At 38.7% G+C, this 22,917-nt stretch overlaps 1 protein-coding gene across 1 annotated transcript in view; it reads left to right on the top strand.

The window, feature by feature from the left end:
* Positions 1-908: 908 nt before the first annotated feature.
* Positions 909-22,917, top strand: part of WWOX (WW domain containing oxidoreductase) — a 106,560-nt gene continuing 84,551 nt past the window's right edge. The window contains exons 1-5 of the mRNA XM_057376345.1: positions 909-1,053; positions 3,229-3,293; positions 4,547-4,604; positions 5,127-5,305; positions 21,274-21,380. Of these exons, the coding sequence (XP_057232328.1) occupies positions 947-1,053; positions 3,229-3,293; positions 4,547-4,604; positions 5,127-5,305; positions 21,274-21,380 (516 nt within the window). The 5' untranslated portion in view covers positions 909-946. The remainder of the gene's footprint in view (positions 1,054-3,228; positions 3,294-4,546; positions 4,605-5,126; positions 5,306-21,273; positions 21,381-22,917) is intronic.

The raw sequence follows: 22,917 nt of genomic DNA, 5'->3' as shown, positions 1-22,917 counted from the left end.
CATTCCCCGTGCCTCTGTCACAGCTGCACACGGGGCTGACAGGACAGAGTCACTGCAGGTTTCTGCCAACTCACTGAATGCTTCAGCCTTTGCAGCTGACTGTGCTGTGTCACCAAGTGAGCCAGGCTTGGCAAGGGTGACTGTACTTCACTGAGCAGGTGAAGCAGTCTGGAACCTCCCAAGTGGACATTAGCACAGCCAGGGACCTCTCTCCAGCCTGGTCTTCCTGACAAACGGGGCCATGAAGAAGGGTCTCATCCCCCAGATCAGCAGGTGACAGCTAAGGGTGGAAAGCTTAAAGAATTGCACATTTCCTGTTGCTTACCAGGGCTTTGGTGTATTCACCCCTCTGAAAACAGAGGGCAGGAAACACTTAATGCCCTGAAAATCACAGAATTGCTCAGATGGGAAGGGACTTTTGGAGATCATCCRGTCCAATATCCCTGCCAAGGCAGAGTCACCTGGAGCAGGTGGCACAGGAACGTGTCCGGGTGGGTTTTGACCGTTTCCAGAGAGGGAGAATCCATGACCTTCCTGGGCAGCTGGTCCAGAGCTCTGCCACCTTCAATGTAAAGAAGTTCTTCCTCATGTTGAGGTGGAACTTGTGCTTTAGTTTATGGTCCTGATGCCGGGCACCACCACCAAGTGTCGGGCACCATCCTCTTGGYACCCGCCTATGAGATACACACTAATGAGCTCCCTTGTACTGAAGACCCCAGAGCTGGACACAACACTCCAGATGTGCCTCCCTAGGGCCGAGCAGAGCRGCCTGGAACCCTTCGATCCCTGTGCCGAGCCCGGCCGGGGCCGCTCGCAGGGTCCATCCCCTCGCTGACCGCACTGACCCCGCCGCACCGCGGCCGTGTGGGGCGAACTACAACTCCCATGGTGCCCCGCGGCCGGGCGGAAGCGGCGCGCGCCGGCGGAGCGGGGCCGCGCCGGACCCATGGCCGCGCTCAAGTACACGGGGCTGGAGGACACGGACAGCGAGGAGGAGCTGCCGCCGGGCTGGGAGGAGCGCACCACCAAGGACGGCTGGGTTTACTACGCCAAGTAAGGGCGGGAGCGCGGCGAGCGCACCGGGAGCGCCCCCCTGATCGCCCGCCCGCAGCGGGTGCGGGGCAGGAGCCGTGCGGCCCCTCACGGACGAGCAGCGCTGGGGCGGCGGGACCGGGCTGCGGGGGACCGGGGGGCTGTGTGCGGTGCCCGCCCGGCTCCGGGCAGCGCTGGGMTGGGCTGGAGGTGCGGGATGGGCTCTGACAGCCGGGCTCGGAGCGGTGCTGAGCCAGCGCCACCCGCCCCGTGTGGGAATGGTGCCGGAGCGTGGGAATGATGCTCCGGGCAGCGGCCGGGAGCTGTCCCCGAGCTGTTTCAGCGCACCTCAGGGCTCCGTGGGCGATCTTCATACRTTCTGGTTAAGCCTTGCACAATATTGCACATCGGTCACTTTTCTTCCTTATGGGAACAGGGGAGAAACAGGTTCGGTGGAAGTTAAGAGATGTGCGCGCTGTCCCTGAGCTCTTGGGTGCATCTTGGGCAACAAATAAACAATCTGTTTTAGCACCCTCTGCCCCTGGAAACGATTGCATCCTCCCAGGTTACAAAGGGGATGTGCCGCAGGATGACCTAAGTCAGTAAAACATGTTTGCACACTTTCACGCGGTTTCTGTAGCCGTGCTGATCTTGGGGTCTCCTTTGGTTTGCTTAAAGCTACAAGATTTATTCCCTTCCACAAAAGTTATCATTCTCACCCGTACGGAGTTGGCCTCTTCCTCCCGAGTTCTCTTACAAAAACTGCATAGAATGCTTTAGTTTATCCACACTTTGTAAACACTGCAGTTTCTCTCTAGGTGTTTGTTTTTCTTAAGTCAGTTTCATGTGTTTTCCTTTGACTTCAAAAGCTCTTTCAGGAAGGAATCACTTCGTAAAAGTAACAAAYCTATGAAATAACAGCGCACTGCTGAGCATAATTGTGACACAATCAGTTCAACAGGTCAGTTTCTGAACTGTTGTGAAACTGGACCGATTCAATTTAATGACATAACGTGAATATATCGTTACTGTCTGAAAATCCTGCCCAGTGTGTCTAAAAATGTTTGACACGARGAGGTGTTGAACTGTTGCTGCCTTTAATAGACTTTGTATGTGTGATGCCTCTGCATATTCTGAGAGTTTATTTTAAACATCGTCACCAATATGAACTTTATACTTAACTGGAAGAAGGTTATTTTGGTTTAAGACTTTTAAAAGTGTTTATGATGAGTTAGCTGTGCACACAGGTGGACAGCATTTGTTTGTCAGGCTGCTGTAATTTGGTTACATACCTGGTATTTTCAGGTTACACAGGTGCACCTGTTCAGTCTCAGCTTCCCAGCTGATTCCTATAAGACCATGTGCTGTCACTGTGGGGTTGCTGTAAGAAGGGAAAGTTGCTTATGTTATGTGTAAATCGCTGCTGCTACTGGGCCTGTAGGTTATTTGTGTGTGTTATTTATTGCTCTTACTCTTTATTTCACACTTGGGCAGCCCTCGATTTGAACACTCAGGTAATCCCTGTCTTACTCTTAAAACTTGGTTGTTATTTAAAAATAATGAAATATGAGATTTTAATATCCAACCTGATTCCAGCACTTTGGTTATTTTAAGACCTTTTCTATGTGCATATCACTTTGCTTTTAGTCTCCRGTGCAGAAAACCTTATGATGGAGTATTTTAATTCTGCTAGTGATTTAAGTGGATGAAGTCTCTGAATTAGAAGATGTGATGCCATTATTATGCATATTAAATAAATATCCTGCTAGTCAAGGCCTGTGGATAAACTTATCTGTCCAAAGCTGCAATTGCTCATGTAGAAATCCAATTTATGTTACAGTCTGCAAATCAATATTATTAGAGAGGAGTTTTAGAAAGGTGCTTTTGTGATTTGAAGACTTTCTAATATTATTGCTACTAGTTTGTGATTTCTTTTCTTTTCTTGCTTTTTCTTCCTTATTCCTGCCAAGGATCATRTTTTTGAGCTGTTTTCTGAGTCTGTTAATGTTATTTTTCAATGAGTTTTRGKTTTTTTTCCTTCTCATAAGCAACAAAACTTGTATTGGAAGTTGGACATCTATTTGAATTTTTATAGCTCTCTGGTTAGTTACTTTCAGAACTGTGGCGATACTTTGGATTACATCAGAAAGATTATTAGGCAATTTTTTAAAATCTTAAACTTTTCTTTTCCTTCAGCCATCTAGAAGAAAAAACACAATGGGAGCATCCTAAGTCTGGGAAGAGGAAGCGTGTTGCAGGAGGTTTGTGTTAAACTTTTGTTATGAGCTGATACTATATTGCAAACACCTAGCTCCTCCACAACTCCAGTTGATCTCATTTTGATCTCCTAGWGTCACTAATCACCTAGGCAAACTGAGCTTGCAGAATACAGCTGATTTCAGTGGKGTTTTACCTCTGATTGTGTCTGTGTAGAGTGATCACTTTGCAGTTTTATTTATGGCTTTCTTGTATTGCTCCATAAAGCCAAAGTACTAATTCCAGATTACAGGGTTTGTTTCAGTGTGGCTTGTAAGGCCACTTGTAGTCAAAAGCTGGAGGTCTCTGTTTTCCTGATGTCCATCAGATTATATTTATGGTTGGATTATATTCTGCAAAGAATGTGTTTCATCAAGGAATGTCCCTGGTGCAGAAGGAAGCCTCTTTAGTTTTCATTTTATCTGTGTTCCCCCAACCCAATTGAATATTTGTGCCAGGATGGAAGGCAGACAGTGTTGCAGGACACTTCCAGAGGAAAATAACTTTTCATGGGCCTTTGGTCAGTGCCTTAAATCAGATCTTCCCAGAAGTTTTTACACCTGGGGGTAACTACACTGTTGACAAGACATGCTTCTTTTGGCATTGGTAATCTGACTGTGAGTGGAATGTTTTTGGTAAATCTTAAAACAATAAAATTGAAATGAGTAGTTTCCAGTCAGGATTAGAAATAGTGTGAATGTCATCTCTTAGGTACTTTTGTAGATGAATTTGTTATGTAAAGAGTTACTATTTTTGTCCTTTCATCCATCCTTCCAACTTACATTAAATCAAACCTAAATGATTCTATGATCTCATGCCCACTTGAGGGCTCTGATCTTTTAACTTTTGGTATGTGTTACATGTAACTTTTTTTTTCTATTTATTTTATCAGAGATTGATACTGAACTGTAAGTAGTATAGATGTGTATGTGTTTGGAAGCATGATTGCATTTTGCTGGTCTTTTTTGTTCTATAATCTGAAACAATCTTTCTAAAGATATTTTAGATTGTCTTTTTACTTAATCTGCCAGTTACACTTGTACTGGATCTTCTGTGTATTGTACTTCTATGASAGAGCAAATGTGTGTGATTAGGGAAGCAATCCTTTCAAGTTCTGATAYTCAAGGGCAGCAGGTAGCTTCACTGAGTACAGAAATAATGCAGAATTGTGTCTCATCAGTCTGAGAAATCACTTAAACTTCAAACTGGAGGATATTCTAATGCCTGAAGTGAAGTTAATGTTTTGTGTRCTTCCCAGATCTGCCATATGGATGGGAGCAGGAGACTGATGAAAACGGACAAGTCTATTTTGTAGAGTAAGTATGTGAAATAGTGGAATATATTCAAGGAGGACAACTGGGTTACATGCTGAGTAGCCTTTTGAGTTATGGTACTGTGACAATATCAGCTGGAAAGACAAAGAGATTAATAAGTGCAGCTTCAGAATCCAAATGCAGATTTTTCAGTGTCTGCTGTTTCAAGGACAAGTGTGGGGTCCTTTTATAGACTTATGAGAGAACATGGTATTTCCTAATATAACAAGATTTTTTTCTTTTTTCCCCTGACAAAATTCTGTCTTGTATGTCAGGGGTTCATGTGAAGTTCAGAATAGCTTGTGAAGTATGTAAATGCAATAATTAATAGATGCTGTCACAACTGGAGAAAAAGTTAGATTAAAAAAGCAATTGGGATGATTCTAACAAAACTGAAAAAAAGCATCTGATTTTGATGACTGTGAATAATTCACTGGAATGGTACAYAGCAGTGATTGAAATACATTTAAAATCTAAATGCAGAGTATGGAAGGGTTCACAGCTGAATTTTTTGTTCTTTTGCAGCCACATAAACAAAAGGACTACCTACCTTGACCCAAGACTRGCCTTTACAGTTGAAGATAATCCAATGAAGCCTACTACTAGACAAAAATATGATGGGAACAGTACTGCAATGGAAATACTCCAGGGTCGTGACTTGAGTGGGAAGGTGGTTATAATCACAGGAGCAAATTCAGGAATAGGTAGGTTAATATTGCACATAAGGTAAAATACGGCAAATTTTGTCTTGCAGGCTACTTGTATGTTTAAATATTTGTGTATTTTTGGTTTTCAAACTTTTTGAAAAAAAGTTTGCACTTTTTTCATATGAAATCCCTAGTTAGAAAGCTGTTTTTTAAAAACGTGGGGAGAGTTTGGAGCTTACAGGAGAACTACAAGAAAGACATCAAATGCTGAAACCATTAATTGTTGTCTAGAAGAATACCAATGGAGGCATTTTACATTATGCAAATATATAAAGGATGGCTGTGAAAGAGAAGGGAAGTTTCTTTTTATGATCCTTTTATATCCTTGGTGGTTGGAACAATAAATGAGTTTCGTGTGGTTGCAGGGCAGTTCAGGCAAAGTCTTTAGAAAARCTTTCTAATGCCAGCAAGTAAACTCAGGTAAAGATTTTCCAAGGAGGCTGCTGATTTTTTTTTTCCCCCCATGTTTCTTCCTTAGTTTATAATTTGGATTGGTCACACGTAATCAGTCATATTCTTGCTCCAAATCTTTTGTTGCTTGTGACATACATGCCCAGATAAACACACACACACACACACACACGTATATCTATGTAGATTTCTGTATATATACTTTTTGATTTATATTAGCTGATGAGGGTAAAATATCATCCCTGCTCACAAGCATACCAAGGAGAGTGGGAGCATTAGTGAAATAAGCCTTGGGTTTGTGCTGCTATATGAGGTTAGGATTCCAATGAAGGTAGCAGATTTGTGATTGAGATGGTGTTATGGCCCATAAAACCCTTGCATTTCATGTTGTATTTAATGCTGCTTTAGTCCTATGCAGTGTCTGATGCTTCTTATCAATTGCCATGGAGCATGGATTAATTAGCTCGGTCAAGGGGAGTCTTACCAGTTTTGGAGCTTATTTTGCAGTTTTTTTTAGGATTTCAGTGCTGTGCTCCGTTTTGTGTTATAGGTATAACTTTTAAATTTTCTGTGTATGTTGAAGGTAGTAGTTTCCTCCCTGAATATTTTGAGGAGTAAACAATTCCTGTGATTTCGAAACACCAAAATGTTTTCTTTTACAGGTAAGCATAAATAATTCCAGGGAAATATTGTTGTCCAATCAGTAGAAAGAGACAGAAAAATAATATATTACTTGCTGAACATTTGTACTCAACAATGCAAAGAAAAATATCACTGAATCCTGTGATTGTTGTCCAAATGAGTTTGAGTGGTGTATTTGACATAACTAAGTATGGTATCTTCCCTTTGTTGAGAAATGTTTCATTTCAGGATGGGTGCAACAAAGATCAAGCTGTAAGTTTGTAGACTGCAGTCAGAAAAATGCATTTCCAACTACTGCATTGCTGGATGCTCAAGATAAAGTTTGGAAAATGCTGAGAATCCCTTGAAAGATGGATGAACATATAAAAGTTGCTTTTATTCATCTATGTGCACTACTGTAAGATAGCGACGTTAAAAACACATCAGCAAAGATGGAATGGCATCTTAATTCTCTTTATTTGTGAATCTAATACAGGGAATCCTACATAGCTTGTCAGGAACACTTTTTTTCCCTTATAGTTGAAAAATTTAAACTTCTAAAAACTAGAGATGCTTGCTTAGTTACTGAGGGAATACCTCAGATGACTTCAGTGGTTTTAGTGGTGTCAGACATTGCCTTGTTGCAATTAACATCTCTTACTGTGTCTAAACAGGGAGACTGTCTGCCCTGGGCTGGTTCTTTTCGTTCCTGATAAGGAAAGAGGACTGTAAGAATTTCCTAGATTATAGACCCACTTTCTTAAGYCATCCTCAAAATTGTTGTGAAAAGTGTGAGGGAAAAAGTACTAAACAATTACATTTAGAAATGCTTCATTATTTTTGACTAGTAACTTGGAAAAGGTTAAAGATTTATTCTGTTTTTACAATASAAAGAGATCATAGCAGATCAAGAGTTACTAGTAACTTTATTTTTAATTTTGGAAGCTTTTTTTTCTGACAGTGCAGTCCAACTATTCTTCAGGGTTTCTTTTCTTACCTATTTCTTTTAATCTCAAATCAAAATTTTAGTCTGAATATCACATTAGAAATTTGAGGTAACTTTTGGTAGTAGTAAAGTTGGTGTAGTAAAAAGACGTAGGACAGACTTACTGAACGGTTTAGTCTTGTGCTGCCAGTCCTTGTTTTAAAAGCATACTATTCTCTGTACATTTAAACATGAGTAGTGTAAATTGTCAGTTGGTTCTGTTAGAGTCAGTAGGGCTTATTCTACTGTGAGGAATTGAAGGGGTGTGTGCAATTTGGAGTGTTGTTTTTCTGTTAAAGCGTCTCAACAGGAGCTTACAGAGAAAAAAACTKCTGCTGGTATGAGCAAAGCCTTGCTCACCAGTGTTGCCAGTAGAGGTCTGTGTTGCTCTTTGAAAATACTGAACAAAAGCGACCTGGTACTTTTGCCCGTTCTCAGGAAATGCTTCTGTAATTCTGTTGTTTGTGWTCTTAGTTATTAGGGCTAGAATTGTAAATTTATAAAATCATGTGAGCAGTTCCTCTAGGTTTAATTTTATACAGAAATGTGGTATATTCAAATCTGTAAGTGATCTCAACACATTTTTTTAAAAAATACTCTTAACTTGGTTTTAGTGTCAGAGAGACAGTTGTGTAGCTAATACAATTTTCTGGCTTATATAAAAATTACTGTGTGTTTTTAGGGATCATATATGACCTATATGACCTTGGGACCACGATGTGTTCTGGTTTGTGTCAGGCACAGCTGCATCTGACCCACGGTGACTGTGGAGTGTCTGAGTAGTGAAGTGCAAGCGCTGTTGCTGTATATTATGGAAGGGCAGAATGCCTTAAATCTGTTGGCAAAGGAGAGATCAGAAAAGTATGATTAAAAAGAATATTTTTATATCTTAAGGTATCAAAATTTGACTGCTCTGTACCTGCAGAGAAGAGAAATTTGTGAATATGGGGAGCTATTKTAATTTAGAATTTACTGAGGTTATTTGTGGGTGACAGCATTTTTACTGAGGCTTCATCAGCTTTCAAAAAGAAGGTGACATTTGCTGAATCCTAATTAGACCAGTGAATGGTCTCATTTAAGTCAAACTCTGATCATATGGGAGGAATAAAACAGACCCTTCACATACCATTGAGTACTTGATTTCATTAGTATTAGTCTGACTGTCTTAAATATGTTCATTGTCTTTTGCTGTACTGCCTGGAGTTTGGTGGTCTAAGCCCACAGATGTTTGTCTGTCAGTAAAGAATTACTCAGTTCTATTTTTGAGCTCGATTGCAAGTTTTCTTTGAAAAATGTGCATGTTTTTCTTTGAAAGCACTGTTTCTTTTCTAATTTCTCTCTCCTGTTTTCACATGAAATAATATTTAAATGTTGTAAAACTGGCAGGGCTTTTACAAGGGCATTGCTCAAGATAGCCATTGTTCACATTCACTTTATGATTTCTTGGATGGTTTTGGAATTTCTTGTATGCTGGACCTGAACTTTGTCAGCCTTGAAAAAAATCAGTTTTTTGTTGGATAGTTTGTTTTGTGAAAGGAAATCTTTAAGAGAAAACACATCTGTCTGGTTKTGGTCTGTATTGTTATTTTTCTCGATTCTATTCATATGATTATTTGAAGATTTCTTAGTGTAAACTTCTTTTTCTATGGCTTGTTATGATGAGAAAACAGCAGGGTGTTTGCTTTCTATTAATTATCTATTATTTGCATTCTGTTTCTTACAAGAGCAGAAGAAGGGATGTGAGCTGGGGGAGCAAACTTGTGACCCTGCTTCTTGAATGGTCTCTTCCCCAGTTCAGTGAAGAGAGTTTTTTGTCTGAATCAAAATTAGCGTTCAGAAGCACATGAAATCCTGTGGATTAATAAAACTTCTGCCTCTTTTTATTAAGAATTTCWGTATGTGATGCTGTTGTAGCTCGTGGTGCACTGAGAAGGGAATGCTGGGATTTTGCTAAGGGGATGCATCTCCTGTTCTCAGTAAACAGCAGAACTTGTGGTGCAGGGATTGTTACAGTCTTTGCTGGAGGTTTCCATGCTGGGGGTGTTTCACCTGTGGAGAAAGGGACTGGTGCTTATTCAGGGAGGTTTGGGCTCAAAGCTTATTGTGGGAAAGATCAGCAATATCTAACTTTGGATTATTTTTCTTGGCCAAATCCTAGCTGTCCCTGAGACTCCTTTCATGGGATAATTTTGTATTTATTGGGCTTTTAAAAGCATGGAAGAGTTGTTCCTTGATATATATTTGGATTTGTTGYGACTCTTAGGCTCCATGTATCATGAATTATCTTGGACCACATGAGTAGCACTACCATGAAAATGTTGGTGTCTGTGTAGAAATTTTGTTGTGTGTTTCTTACTTAAACTCACTTGGGTCCTTTTTTTTTTTTTTTTTTTTTTTTTTTTTTTTTTTTTTTTTTTTTTTTTCCTCCAGGCATTTCCTTTATGGAAGTCCAAAGCTTTTAGCAGGCACAAATTTTGTTGTACCACTGATCTGAGGGAGTGGGAGTATGGTGCTTTTCCAGGAGAGCCTGGGTCTTGCAGGATGAGTGTTTTTGGCCAGAGAAGAATATTGGGGTAATTGATGTAGAAAAGCACAATTTGTGGAGGAAAATGTGCCCGTGGGGTGGAACTTTTAACTCCTMCTGTTGTGGGATGTTCACAGCTGTCAGTCAGGGATTAGTACTGATGTAGCCTGAACAATTAAAAATCCACAAAAGGTATTATTTTCAAAATTTGATAATTAGAAGAGGTCCTCTTTAATTTACAGTGGTGTGTTCTTAAAATTTATGGTAGGTAATAGTGAGTGAGTTTTCATGAGTGTCATCACTCTGTTTTAACTCTGGCTTAATGTCATAGATTGCTCTGCTTTACACAAACCTCCAACTGCTTACTTGTTACATACTGTAAATATTAAGAGGTCCTCTTGGACTTCCTGTAATTTATTTTTCTTATTGAGTAAGCTGAAAATGGTGTCAGATGTTCACACTGCTTTTTCATGTCYGTTTTGATGAATCTATTTATTACTTGTGTAATGAGCAGTACACATGGTTGGTTAGCCAAGTTATTGAACTTCATCAACCTTGGCTGAAATTCACAATGCATGTGAAACTTGTTGTAACATGTAAGATATTACATCTGGGCTAAAAGGTTCAATAATGATTACTGCTTGTAAAGGAATATTTTCACAAATACGTGAAAACTAGCCTTCCTAGTTGATAGTTATTTCTTGACTGCTCTCTGAGAGCTAAAAAGACTTTTCAACTTGATTGCTTTTCTGTCCTTTGAAATATTTAATTTCACGARGTTTTATTTTATTATTTTATGCATACTTAATAGTCCAGAGGTGAAGAGAACTTCTGCATGACTTTTTGTCTCGTTGCAGCATCCAGCTTACTCTTTGCATCATTTTGTGTCTTCATGTTTTGGAAACTCATTGTGCTGCAATACTTGTTTGAATACATACATGTACATTTGTATTAYTTTGTAATGCTTGGTAGGTGGTGGGGATGGAAGAAGCTGCTAAAAACCTTCTACTTTCTAATGACAGAGCTCTTCTGAGACATCTAAGGACTTTTCTAGATRCTGATGAATCTAGTTACAGCCTGTAGATGAATGTGATGTTTTTGGCTTATTACAGAAAATGTTCAGGGACTAAAAATTGCGTCCTTAGACCCACAAGAAGGGAAAGATTTCAGTATCTTGTGTCACTTTTAAGCTTCTTATGTTTTATAGGGTGTTACAAGGTTTTGAAACTCAAGTCTGAAACATTAAATCCTTAGCAAGAAGCAGGTGAAAGGAGACAGGTAGGAGCCTGGGAAGATAAATATCAAAATCCTGATGTGATCAAAAGGAGTTTTCTGTTTRGAATTTGTGAGGCCAGAATTTTGTCTGAATTAGAGAATGGGAATAGTGCAGTGTGAATGCCACTGATCTGATACTCATCCTACAATCTACCAACACACAGAGTTTTTTAAAAGACAGTCTGTGATTCAGTAAAGTAAGTATGTCGAGTGTCACATTCTTTCAGGAGTTCTCAAGGGAAGGCCATCAAAAACAAAAGTACTTTTGTCTTCCTTTTTTTTATTAGTTAATGGTATTTGCAGTTTTTAGGTCACACACTAAACTTATGCTTTCCTCTTGTTTTTATTTGTCTTCTGTGAGTGGAAGATTTTTTTTCTTCTCCTTTTTCAATTTATTCTGTTGGCTTGTCATTTTAGTATGTGAGATCTCTGTAGCCTTATGTTCAGCTACATAACCTCAGTGTTTTTGTTCCTGTAATGTCCAGCTGGTTTTGATTTCTTGTTGTACTTCTACTCGACGTCATGGATTTCAGTACTTTATCTGTTGCTTCAGAAAACACCCTACAGTCTGTCTTCAAATCTGAATAATTKTATAGTAACATACTTTGTTTCCTCTCCTTCAAGTAATTACAGTTATCTTAGTCACTGTTTATGAGTTCCTGTTCTTAATATCTTCTTTCTACWAAAAACACTGGTGAAGTTAGGTTTTGTGATTGTTGTTGTACTTCCTTGATAGAAATAATGTATGTGTGAACAAGGAATTGTCACAGTTCTGTTCTGGATATATTTATTTAAATCTTGTTCATCCCCTCTCATTTCTGAAAAATGAGTGTTGCTTAGAAATTTTTSCTGGGGTATCTTTGTAGAAGGTACRTTTGGTGCCTCCTCATTATTTATTCTTTATCCAAGCAGCTTTAAAACAATGCATTCTCTAATTTGGTTTCCTTTATTTTTTTTATATAAAAATCAAAGTCATAAAATTTGTGGCGCATTTTTCTCTTGTGGTGATTAGTCAAAATGCTGCCTTTGTGCAAAAAATCACTGTTTAAAAGTTTGTGAGAAGKTTTGCTAATTCTCCTATATCACAACCAAATTGAAGGGAAAAATATCATGTTGTGTATTCWGAGATTCAGGAACTGTGAGAGATTCTGGTTGTGTGCCTCTTCTGCCACTGGCGAGCATGAGCAGTGTGCCTTGCTTCTGTGCATTTGTATATTGGAGACATTAATTGTGCTACTTTAAGATTTTGAGAAATATGTTATTAGCCCTATTTTTGGAGAAATCTATGGATTTAGTAAATTGCCTAAATTTGCAGGTTATGTCCATCTCCATATTCCAGTTTAAAGTGGGAGTTGGATTGTTCTGTCACAGGATAAAATATATATTTTTCTGAATGCTGTTCTAATTCTTCAGCAGAAGGAGTAATTAAGATATATTAAGAGTAAGAAAATACAGCAACTAGAAAAGAAAGCTTTTTTAAGCAAGCTTTATTTGTTTGGGTCTGTGTCCAGCTGTGAGCAGATGCTGAGGGGTATAAACTTACTCTTGCTGAAGGATTTTTAATTCTGAAGGTAAAATTGGWTTATTTTGTGCTTTGCTAAGCAAAGAGGAGTGCATAGAAATGTGCATGACCTATTTGGCAGCCCACTTTCAGCATCCTGAGTGAATGAAGATTGTGKTCTGTGAGAAGGTGTTTCGCTGTGTCTGAGTCTAATCTGTGGTCCAAGGAAAAGAGCCCAGGACTTCTTGATTCTGTTCTTTGCATCTGGCACTTTAAACTCTCATCTCTGGCAAAACAAAAAGTTTTATATTTAGGATGTAAGACAGAGAGAGGCTTCATAATAGAATAGATGAAAAAGCCTGGTATGGAGTATGTAGCTGAAATTTTTCCCTTGCTTTAGAGGATGGCTGTCATTGAGGTCTTGGGAGGGCTGCTGGTGTTTCAGCTCTTAGCAGATAAATCTAAAATGTCTTCTAAAAAACCACAATTTTGATGTGGGAAGATGCACGACATGTTTTCATGCACTTCTTGAAAGTGTGGCAAAGAGGTCTTTGATTTTTTTTTTTTCTTTTTGCCCATGGCCTTACAATGTAATTAATGACTTCTAATGCTTGCTTGTTTTCCATTCTCCTTATTTTTGTTAATACTGTTCTTATTCTCCATCTTTTGTTTCAGAACTCCATCTCCTGCCTTACTTTGTATGTCGGAACCACATGATGGATCATTTGAGTTCCATAACAGCTTCCCATCTCCCTCTTCCCTTCGTAGTTTAAAGCACACCCAAAGGTTTGCCAGTTTTGAACTAGAGAGACCAAAGAACTGCATCTGCCCCGTGTTCAGTTCTTTTCACAGGATCCTCAAATGACTCTCTCATTAAAATCTTCCTTTGCTGCCAAACTAAACAATTTGTCTTATCTCATATGGCCCAAAGACAGAGGTGGGTGGTGGCTGCCAGAAATCAGGTAGTGCTGTTTTAATTTTCAGTCTGTTCCTTTTCCCCTTTCCTTTCACAAACTGTGAGCTGCTTACAGCAGGACCTGGCTCTGTATGTTTGATTCCCTAAGACACTTCGTTTTTTTGTGAGCTAAACTGTGAGCTTTTTAGGACAGAACCTTGTTTCATTATTTATCTGTAAAATGTCTTGTGTGCATTTTAAAATCTGTCACTGTTTGTGTAACTGATATAAATAAATATCAAATTTGTTTTAAGAAAAAAATGGGTCCAATTTATGTTGTAGTGCTTTCTCTGTATCTTTACATAACACTGAGCATTTCTCATGAAATGACTTTGAGATTAAAGCTGGGAGTATCTAGCACTTTAGCTGACAGCACAGTATGTCTTTTAATTATTCTGCCTTGGATGAAGTATTCCTCTTTGTTGAATTTACTTCTTTTATTAACATTGCACTGTTGTACTTGCCAAAAGGAGATTCAAAACATGCAACTAATTTTTTTTATTATGTTTAATTAGGGCTCAGCTCAGCAGTACAGAAACCTATGATAGTGTTGGCTTACAAAGGAACAGAAGCGTACTTGAAAAGAAACTAGACAATTTCTGGCTTTTTTCTGCATTTTTGCTTTGGTGGGAAAAACTGTTGTGTTGCCTAAAGCTACTGCTGATGCAAAGAGCAGCTTTRGAGAAGAACTGTTTGCCAACCACATTTCTCTGAACTTGGAACATTTTTTTTAAAATATCTGATTTAAAGAAAAAGCCCAGGAGACACAGTCAAAGATAAATTTTAAATTCTCTGGGATTTTTTCTGGTCGCTTGAGTAAGCTCCTCTAAGAAGGTGAATAAAAAAAAGGAATAAGAGAGGAAAGACGTTTCCACAGTTTTGGAAAGGATTTGGGGAAAAAAAAACCCAAAACACCACCCCTCAAAACAGCTTTTAAAATCTAGTTGATACTGATTGTGTGATAGGACTTASGTTCTCTTAGGATTGCTCTAAAGGCTGGTGCTTTTCCAGAACATAAACCTTTCAGGGGTGTGTGGATTGGGAGGAACTGGAGTCTCTATTATTGGCCTTTGATTCTGCTGCTGGTGYTGGGTAAATTCTTGTGCTTTGTGTGTGACTGGTGTAAGTTTTGTTGCCTCCACCTCTCTTTAGCTCACCTCACCTTTGCTGTTAAATAACGATGGAGCTGCAGCAGCATGCACAAAAATGTTATTTATTTCCTCAATAATGTAGTCAAGTAATGGTATTTATAAATAGCTTGGCTTTAGTTAAACAAATAAACAAAAGAACTGGTCACTTATCCCATAGCTACTAAACCTTCAGGAATAATTACTGCTGAGACATRGACTGCCCTAAATGTCACATCAAATTTGACTGCTCAGACCTCTTCCAGATTTCACCAAGATGCTGTTRTGATGTTGACTTACATTATGGGCAGATTTGTTGTTTTATGCTACTTATTTATACTCAGTAAAATTGGTTTCAGTTAAATGTTTAATTTGGGAGTGTTTATTTTGCAGTAAAAATAGAAATAGTGTGTTAACGTAACTGTAGTTTAACAATTTTTTTTAATCCTTTATGAATATAAGCATATGTAATTCTAAATAATTGAGTTTTTTTTTCTAAAATAAAGACTGAGTCACACTAAAATAAGTTCTGCTTATTTTGAAACCTGTGCTATTTCAGGTTTCTTTTAAAATGTAACTCTATTTGACTTGACTTGGTAATGATACATTTAGATGCATTTTTAGGTGGAAAGGTTGTTTTTGTTTAGAAAAATGTGAAGTTGTGTGTTGAGTTGTGTCACATTCAAACGCCTGTCTGCCTTCATGATACGCTATCTGTTACAAGAGGATAAATTGTATGGAAACAAAAAAACAAACTCTTTAATAAATTCTCCTTAAACATGAACGGATAAAGTCAAATGCTAAATTTTGATGTGTTTTTTAAAAATACAGTAATTGATTTGTGTAGGGGAAAAYTGGCTGACKTGCTTGCAAGAAGCCATGTTGTCARAGACAATCAGAAGAATACATGGATTTATTCTATGCTTGAAGAAACACAGAACAAAAAGTTCAAAAAGAGTAATCCTCAGTTGCAGATGTGATGCTAATAGTTTGTATTCATTTCGGTGACTTTTTTAGTATTGGTGAAATGCCACAGTCTCCTGGACTTACACAATGCACTTCAAAACTACTCAGTAAAATTGGTTTTGGATTTGGTAGGAGTGTGATCCTATAATAGATGAAGAAAGAGCTGGGGTTTTTTACCCCCTCTTTAAGGAGTGTTTATGATCTAAACAGATCTTTGGGATTGGTTGAAATGGAAGATGCACATCTGAACCCTTTTTGAGTGTGATTTTTTTGGTCACTGATGTACATCTAAACCAAGGAGTAGATAAGAAAGGTGAAACTGGGATTTGACAGCAAATCCAGTTCTTATCTCTGATTCTTCTTCTCTTCCCTGGCCACTGTTATCCATTCAGACACGTTACAGGACCTCATTGTATTTAGATGACTTGGGAAGTGAAAAAAATCAGTCTTGATTGGGATGATCTGTGCAGTTTAGCTTAAAATTTCAGATTTGGTTTTGTCTCCGCTTGTATTTCCATTAGGTTGTTTTAAGATTATCTTAGTTGAAAACCCCAGTTACTCTGAGTATCTCCATGTATTTTAGGGACAGACATTTGGAAAGGATCAGCAGTGTGTGTTTGGATCTGCTGTGGGACCTTTGGGTAGCTGAGATACTGATCTCAKTTGGGTGAAACAGCTGAAAGGACTCAAGTCCCAGCTTCCTTCATGTCTGGTGTGATGGCATAGTGGAGTTGGGCTGGTGGATGTGCTTGGTCAGGGAACTGGAGCAGATACCAGATGTGATTGYGACCCCACAGCTCTTAGTTGCAGCACATTTGTAATGCATGTGTCACTGACATTGTCACTGTGCTGGATTTTTGCTTGCTTGCAGCACCATCAGTCAAAAAATTGAGCTTTCTTTCCCTCCAGTGATGCATTTTTAATTCTTTACAARCAACAGGTATTTATAATCCCATTAACATTTTAAAATGTTTGTTTAGTGTTGCTTTTCCTTCAGAGGAAACAAAATATTTTGGGGTTTTCTCAGTGACAAGCAGTGCACTTACTGTTAAGAATAACTTGGCCTTGCCCAGGGCAGTGTATTGCAAAGAAGTGTAAGGAGTGCATATTTTTGGGTTGGTTAGATGGAAAACAGAACCAATGCATTAGTCATCCTGTTTCGTTTGGGTTGGCTTTTTCTGTGCTTCRTGACTCCAAGAAAAACACGTTTGTCCAATTTGCACACAAAGGGAGAGGCAGGATGTATCTTTCATATAACATCACATTTTGCAATGAACAATATCAGTCTGTGTCATTSCCATGTGCCTGCTAACACATGGAAACAAAGGCAGCATTTGTGTTCCATGGGAATTGCTCATTTTTAATTGAGTCTCTTAAAATATCTTGGTACTTTATTTGCTTGAAAACTTGCATTTGGAGCAAGTTGAATAATCTGTCTCATAAGATTTTATCCTAAATATCTGTATTGAAGCAGAGTGGATGTAGCCAAGCAGTCTTGATATGGAATGCRTGGTGCTTTTTTGGCTCTGGAAGGTGTGAGTTTGTCAATGATGTGATGTTTTGCATGTGACTGTGCAAGCTTTGTTAGATTTTGCACTCTGGAACCAGCGGCACGGGCAGCAGCAATCGTGGTTTCAGAAGTCTTCTCTAAATCATGCATCATTGTTGCAGTATTTCAACCTAAAAAGAAGTTTACCCAGAATTCTTTATCACGTTATCTGGAGCATATTTGATTTTTCTTTACCCCTGTTCTGAGGAAGTGCTGAATAAGATGAACTGATTCATTGTCACTGGTGTTTAGGTCTTACAAGTTTGAAGGAATCCAAGTGATTTCTAGGACACAAGTATCTTTTTTTTGTTTATATGTAGTTCTCTTGAGTCCCAGAAATCAGAAAACAGTCTGTTTGCTGAGATGCAGGAGCTGGGATGAGGGTCTGTTCTGAGTTTTAAAGACCATTTGTTGCAAACCAACCCTGTAGGCTTTTACACTGAGAATTGTTCAAAGAAAGATGACATCATTGTGTTTCAAATGTGTTGTAAAGGGCAGCTCCAAGGTATCCTGGAGTATTTGGGCAAAGGTAGAGAAGCTGAAGAAAACTTGCTGTTGTCTCTTTTTGARCTTTTCTTGTGTATTCAAACTTAATTATATTTGAAATAAAGGAATGTTTTAAAACATGTAAAGGCCTGATGMAAATTCTTTACAGAATGTCATGCAGTGATCAATGTATGCTGTCTGTTTAAACAAGAAACCATTGAAATACTTTTCCACTCAGTGAATCCCTTTCCCTGTTTTATAGAGGAGGTTGCACCGTTTGACAGGGCCCTGTACTTATCTGGTGTGTGTTGACACAGTGTAGTTGGCATTAATTGAGCGATGCTAACTGCTTCTTAATTGACACCATTAGCTGAAAATCTGCACCAAAATTCAGTGGCAGTAGTCGACTGCAGATAGGCAGGAATGTGGGAGTATTGAACAATCATCATAGAAGATGAAGAATGAAATTGAGTKCTAATTTCTGGGTCTTTATGAGGGAAAGCTGTAAGAAAGGGATGAAGGGTTTTAAATGTCTCTAGCAAATCCCATGTGCTTGTAGCTCTCTTGTTAGTTCTGCTCCCAGTCCTTTAGGTTAGCTGGTGATGTAGAACTGTGCCTTAATGTTTATCCTCATGTATGTCTTATTCTTAAAGAGGATTTTCACTTCTGAGTGTCGGATTAGGGCTCGTTCAGCCGGAGCACCAGCAGCAAGAGTAGTTGATCTCAGCACAAACTYGAGATTTCCAGGGCAATTGCTTGAAATTACTTTTATAAAACATTTGCTCAAAATAGTATATTTAAATACTCCATACAATGCAGTGATTCCTTTTCCAAAGCGGACGTTATTTAAATATGTTATTCTCCTGTCACTTTGGGGGAAGAGTCTCTTTTATTCTTTGTAATTGGTTGTCCTTGATGCTCAAACCCATAATCCTAGGCTGTTTTTCTCGTGTAGTTTTCCCTACTTTTAAAACCCCAGCAATTAGAATATAGCTTGCTGGCAGTGGGGTGTGCTCTCTCTTTTAGCTGGGTTAAACAGCTCTGCAATAGCCTAGTGCTGTGGTACAGAGAAAATCCACCACCCAAGGACATCCCTTGGTTCCTGGAAAAGAAGTGAATATTGCTGTTAATGTCCTTTCAGTGTGAAAGGGTTGTGTCACTAAGTGGTGGCAGTCTTAGATTAAATGACGTTTTAAAGAAACCTTTGGTTCTTTTGAAGTCCAGAGTTATTCTTGTGGGCAGAATTAAGGTTTCTCTGGTTCTTAATGTTGTGCATGTTCTTACATAGTAATTCTGATGTCTCTTTCCATGTAACTCTACTGTGAATTTTTAAAAGATTTTACTATTTGGGTGTTTATGAWCTTTGTGGTTTAACTTTGGTGTATGAAACCACATTCAATGTGGATTGTGATTCAATGGTAATTTTTATAAAGAGGTAAGAATTTTATTTGTAGAGTTTRAATAGTTTTGTACTTAATCCATATGTTAGCCTGAGGTTTTAACATTTACTGTATATTGGAAATACAGCTGTATTTCRCTGAAGAACAAATGCTGTTGACAAGCTTAATTTAACACAAAGAATCAGAGAAAATGTTTTCCACTTTGCTAATAGCTTTTCCCCACCTGTTTAAGCTTTTTGATACTGGGGGAGGAAAGAAGCATTAATTGTTGCAGAAGAATAAAGAGCAAAAGCTGTAAAAAGGTGCTTTGAAACTCCTCCTTCAGGTTAGAAGTTGCACATATATCTAACTGTCCTAAATAAAATTCAGGAGTGTTTGTCAATTAGTGTTAAATATGTCTGGTGGGGAGACACATCAGCACTTCACCTGTGGCAGCATTTAAATTGAGGTTTTTTTAGCACATGATCTAATGTTTAGATCAAGAACACCTCAGCCTGAGGATGAGGAATCATTCTTTGGAAGCTCAGAGAAGAGCAAGGACATCCTAAAGAGAAGTGCTTAACACTGATCTCCAAGTTTGCAGGGAAGAGTCGAGATAGCACAAAATGAACCAAACTCACAGCGTGTAACTTGCTTAGTTTATAATGAGTATCAGGTTATTAACTATAGGGGAGAATGGCATGGAATTTATTATTTTGCACAGTTTATTATTCTGCACAGTGTGACGTGGGGTAGAGTTAGCAAAACATCATCACGCTTTGCTAATTAATCTGGCCACCAGCTCTCGATCTTTGTTTAACAATAGCAAAGCTATTCCCAGGCATTCCAACTAGTTTTTAATAACATGGTCAGCTAATCAAAATAAGTGTATTTTTGTGYAAAACAAGAAGCATAGTTATAGTACCCTGGTACGTCTTATATTACTGTTGTGAAAAATTCTAGTTAAATATGCTTAAAGTGGAATTAGGAACAAGGGAAATCTTTGCATATGCTGTAGCTGAATCCATGTGCAYGCAATGAATTATCCAGGTAATTAAAGTTGCTTGGTGCAGTGAGTGGTTTTAAAAGAGATACAAGAAAATTGCTTGGACTTAAATACCGTAAGTATGTAATTGCAGAAAATTGTGTAAATTCGTCTTGGTGTCTGTTGTTTCTATAATGTAAGTTATGTTTTGTGCTGTAACTGGATTTTGTTGCTCTAGGGTGTTTTGGAAGTGAGACAGCCCATTTTAATAGGCTTTTTGGTAAACAGTTTTTAGCAGGAAATCATGAACACACTTCAAATGTCATGAGGCTAAAATAAATGCCTCATCTCTTTGACTTCTTCACATACTCAAATTGTTGGGCATTGCAGTTTGATTCTTTCCTAGTTTATGCTTTTCTAATTGAACTCATTAAGCCATATTATGTCTCTCTAGAAGGCAATTCCTGACATTGTCTCAGTTCTCCATGGAGATGGACACTCAGTGATACCAATGAGTACATCACAAATACGTAGTAGCTCACTGCTGGTAGAAACTCACGTTCTGGCTCAGTTCTCTGCACTTTGTGGGCATTCTGCTCTCTCCAAAAGTCTTCCTCTCCTGGTGTAAATTCTCACAGATTTTTTGCAATTAAATGAAGTTTACTTTGGACCAATTTCTATGCAGCTTTTCATTAGTGAATTGAACAGTAGGAAAGGGTGTTTTGTTCCCCCTGTCGCAGGTGGTCCTCAGATTGATGCCTCTGAGGCTAACTGCATCTAAAGAGCCCTGACCTGAGTTTTGGACACTGTGACACTGTCAGTGTGAAGTTACCAGCCACAATGGCTCTGCAGTCTSTCTGTATGGCACATTGTTCACAGTCCAGCAAGGAAGGAGCACATACAATGCTGCTCTTACAACATCTGAGGACATAGATAGGCAGAGAAATTGAATCTGCTTTTTGAAGATGCCAAATCTGTTTTGCACAAAATAGACACAATTATTGTCTGAAAGACCTGATCAGGTTGAGGTGCCTGTGTTTCTTCATGTGTGCTCCAAAAAGCTGAGTGTGGGTGACTATCAGTTGCCAGCCTGCAGGGAGCCTTAAGTGTACTTAAGTATGTAGCTCATGTTTTCAGGTAATTTTATAGCTCTGTGCTGTTAGTGTGATCTGTTTGTGACCAGGACAATGTTTTATCCTAGGTTTTGAAACTGCCAAGTCCCTTGCCCTGCATGGGGCCCGTGTTATCCTGGCCTGCAGAAGCCTGGTGAGAGGCAACGAGGCCGTGCAGCGGATCCTGGGGGAATGGGTGAGTGCTTGCCCGCAGTGCCCAAACAGAGCTCTGCTTCCCAACACATCACATCTTCTGTGCAGTTCAAGCAGTTAGACACATACAGCATTGCCATGCAAGAATATAAGGAAAAAGGCATTTGTCTTATTTTGTGACATCCTGCTCACTGACTGGTACATGGGTGATAAAGGTTTTTCATTCCATATGAGTGTTGTGCTGTTATTCATGTAACCTATGGATGCTTTGTAAGGGAAAAAAGTGTTTGGGAGGACCACTGAGACTGGATTCATAGGAAAAGGCATTCCAGAACCCAAGTAAATAACTAACCAAAGGAGGATGGGCACAGTCCTCCAAAACAGCCCCTGCTTTGCCCACAGTTGTTCTGCAGTGAGTGATTTCAGAGGGTCATTCTTGTACTTTTCAAACACGAGAATGTTTCTCCTTTTTGAGTCCCTCAGGCCCTGCAGCCCTGCTGTCAGGCACTCTTGTCTCAATGGTTTTTCCTTGCAGCTTCTTCCTACTTTCTTTCATTTTTCTGCTRTTTTTGTCACACAGTCCCATCTATTCCCTTATTGCTCTTTGACTCCTAACTTTCCTTGATACCCCCCGKTTTTTTAAAAAATGAGCTTCTAAGGCCCTTATTAAAATATATTCAGTTACCTTAATTTATTCCTCCCACAGTAATTTACTTGCTAGCAAAGATTGCAGGCTACTTTTTGTCAGAGCTGGCTGGGACTGGTACTTCTAGGAGAGAATGTGGTGACATCTCTACATATAAATGAATAACAGACCAAAGGATCAGATTCTTGGATTTTTATTTCTTTCCAGCTGAAATTAGTGATGAATGTTTTGGTTTTATTTCCTGAGCTCTCAAAGTATTTCAACTGCTCCCAGATGACGTGGGAGAGCACTCAGTAGTATTAATATTTACACATAAGTAGTCTACACATAATTATAATATTTATTAATGCAAAACAAACTGTGCTTTTTTGCAAGTATTTCCAGATAAGTGATGCTTACAATATTGCTAGTCTTTGTAACCACAAGTTTCGTGGTGAAACAGTCTTTGGATTTAGGCCTTTTTCTCTTGCCCAAATGATATGAATGATTTACAGTAAAGGGTTGGTTGGGAAAAATATCTCCCTTTCTGCTTCAACACTTCCCATTAAAGCTCTTTTTTTTTTCCTAATTTCAATATAATGGAGTTTGAAGAGAATTCCAACAGGGTCCAGCATAGTGTGTGTTGCATAAAGTTCATTGGTCTGTTCTCTTTCAATAGAACTGGAATTGGTGGTATTCTGTTGTTTGAATTTGATAGTCCCAGTCCAACAAAATATGGCTGTTTGTATAGGTTTTATGTAGCTAAAGTAAGGCAGTGGTGAGCACTTTTTATTAGAAAAATATCCATTACCCCCTTAACTCTATGAAGACAATGGGAGTTAAGAGTAGTTGTCTTTTTACCAGTATTATCTCACCAAAAATTAATGAATTGTGAATTGAATGAAGATTACAGAAGGTCACATTACTTCACAAGCACAACATTTATTTACTAACA

Source organism: Malurus melanocephalus, unplaced genomic scaffold (assembly GCF_030028575.1).
Source record: "Malurus melanocephalus ecotype Western Australia unplaced genomic scaffold, MMel_1.1 scaffold_278, whole genome shotgun sequence".
Classification (NCBI taxonomy): Eukaryota; Metazoa; Chordata; class Aves; order Passeriformes; family Maluridae; genus Malurus; species Malurus melanocephalus.
The sequence above is the reverse complement of the archived record's forward strand: the minus strand, read 5'-3'. Positions and strand labels throughout refer to the sequence as shown.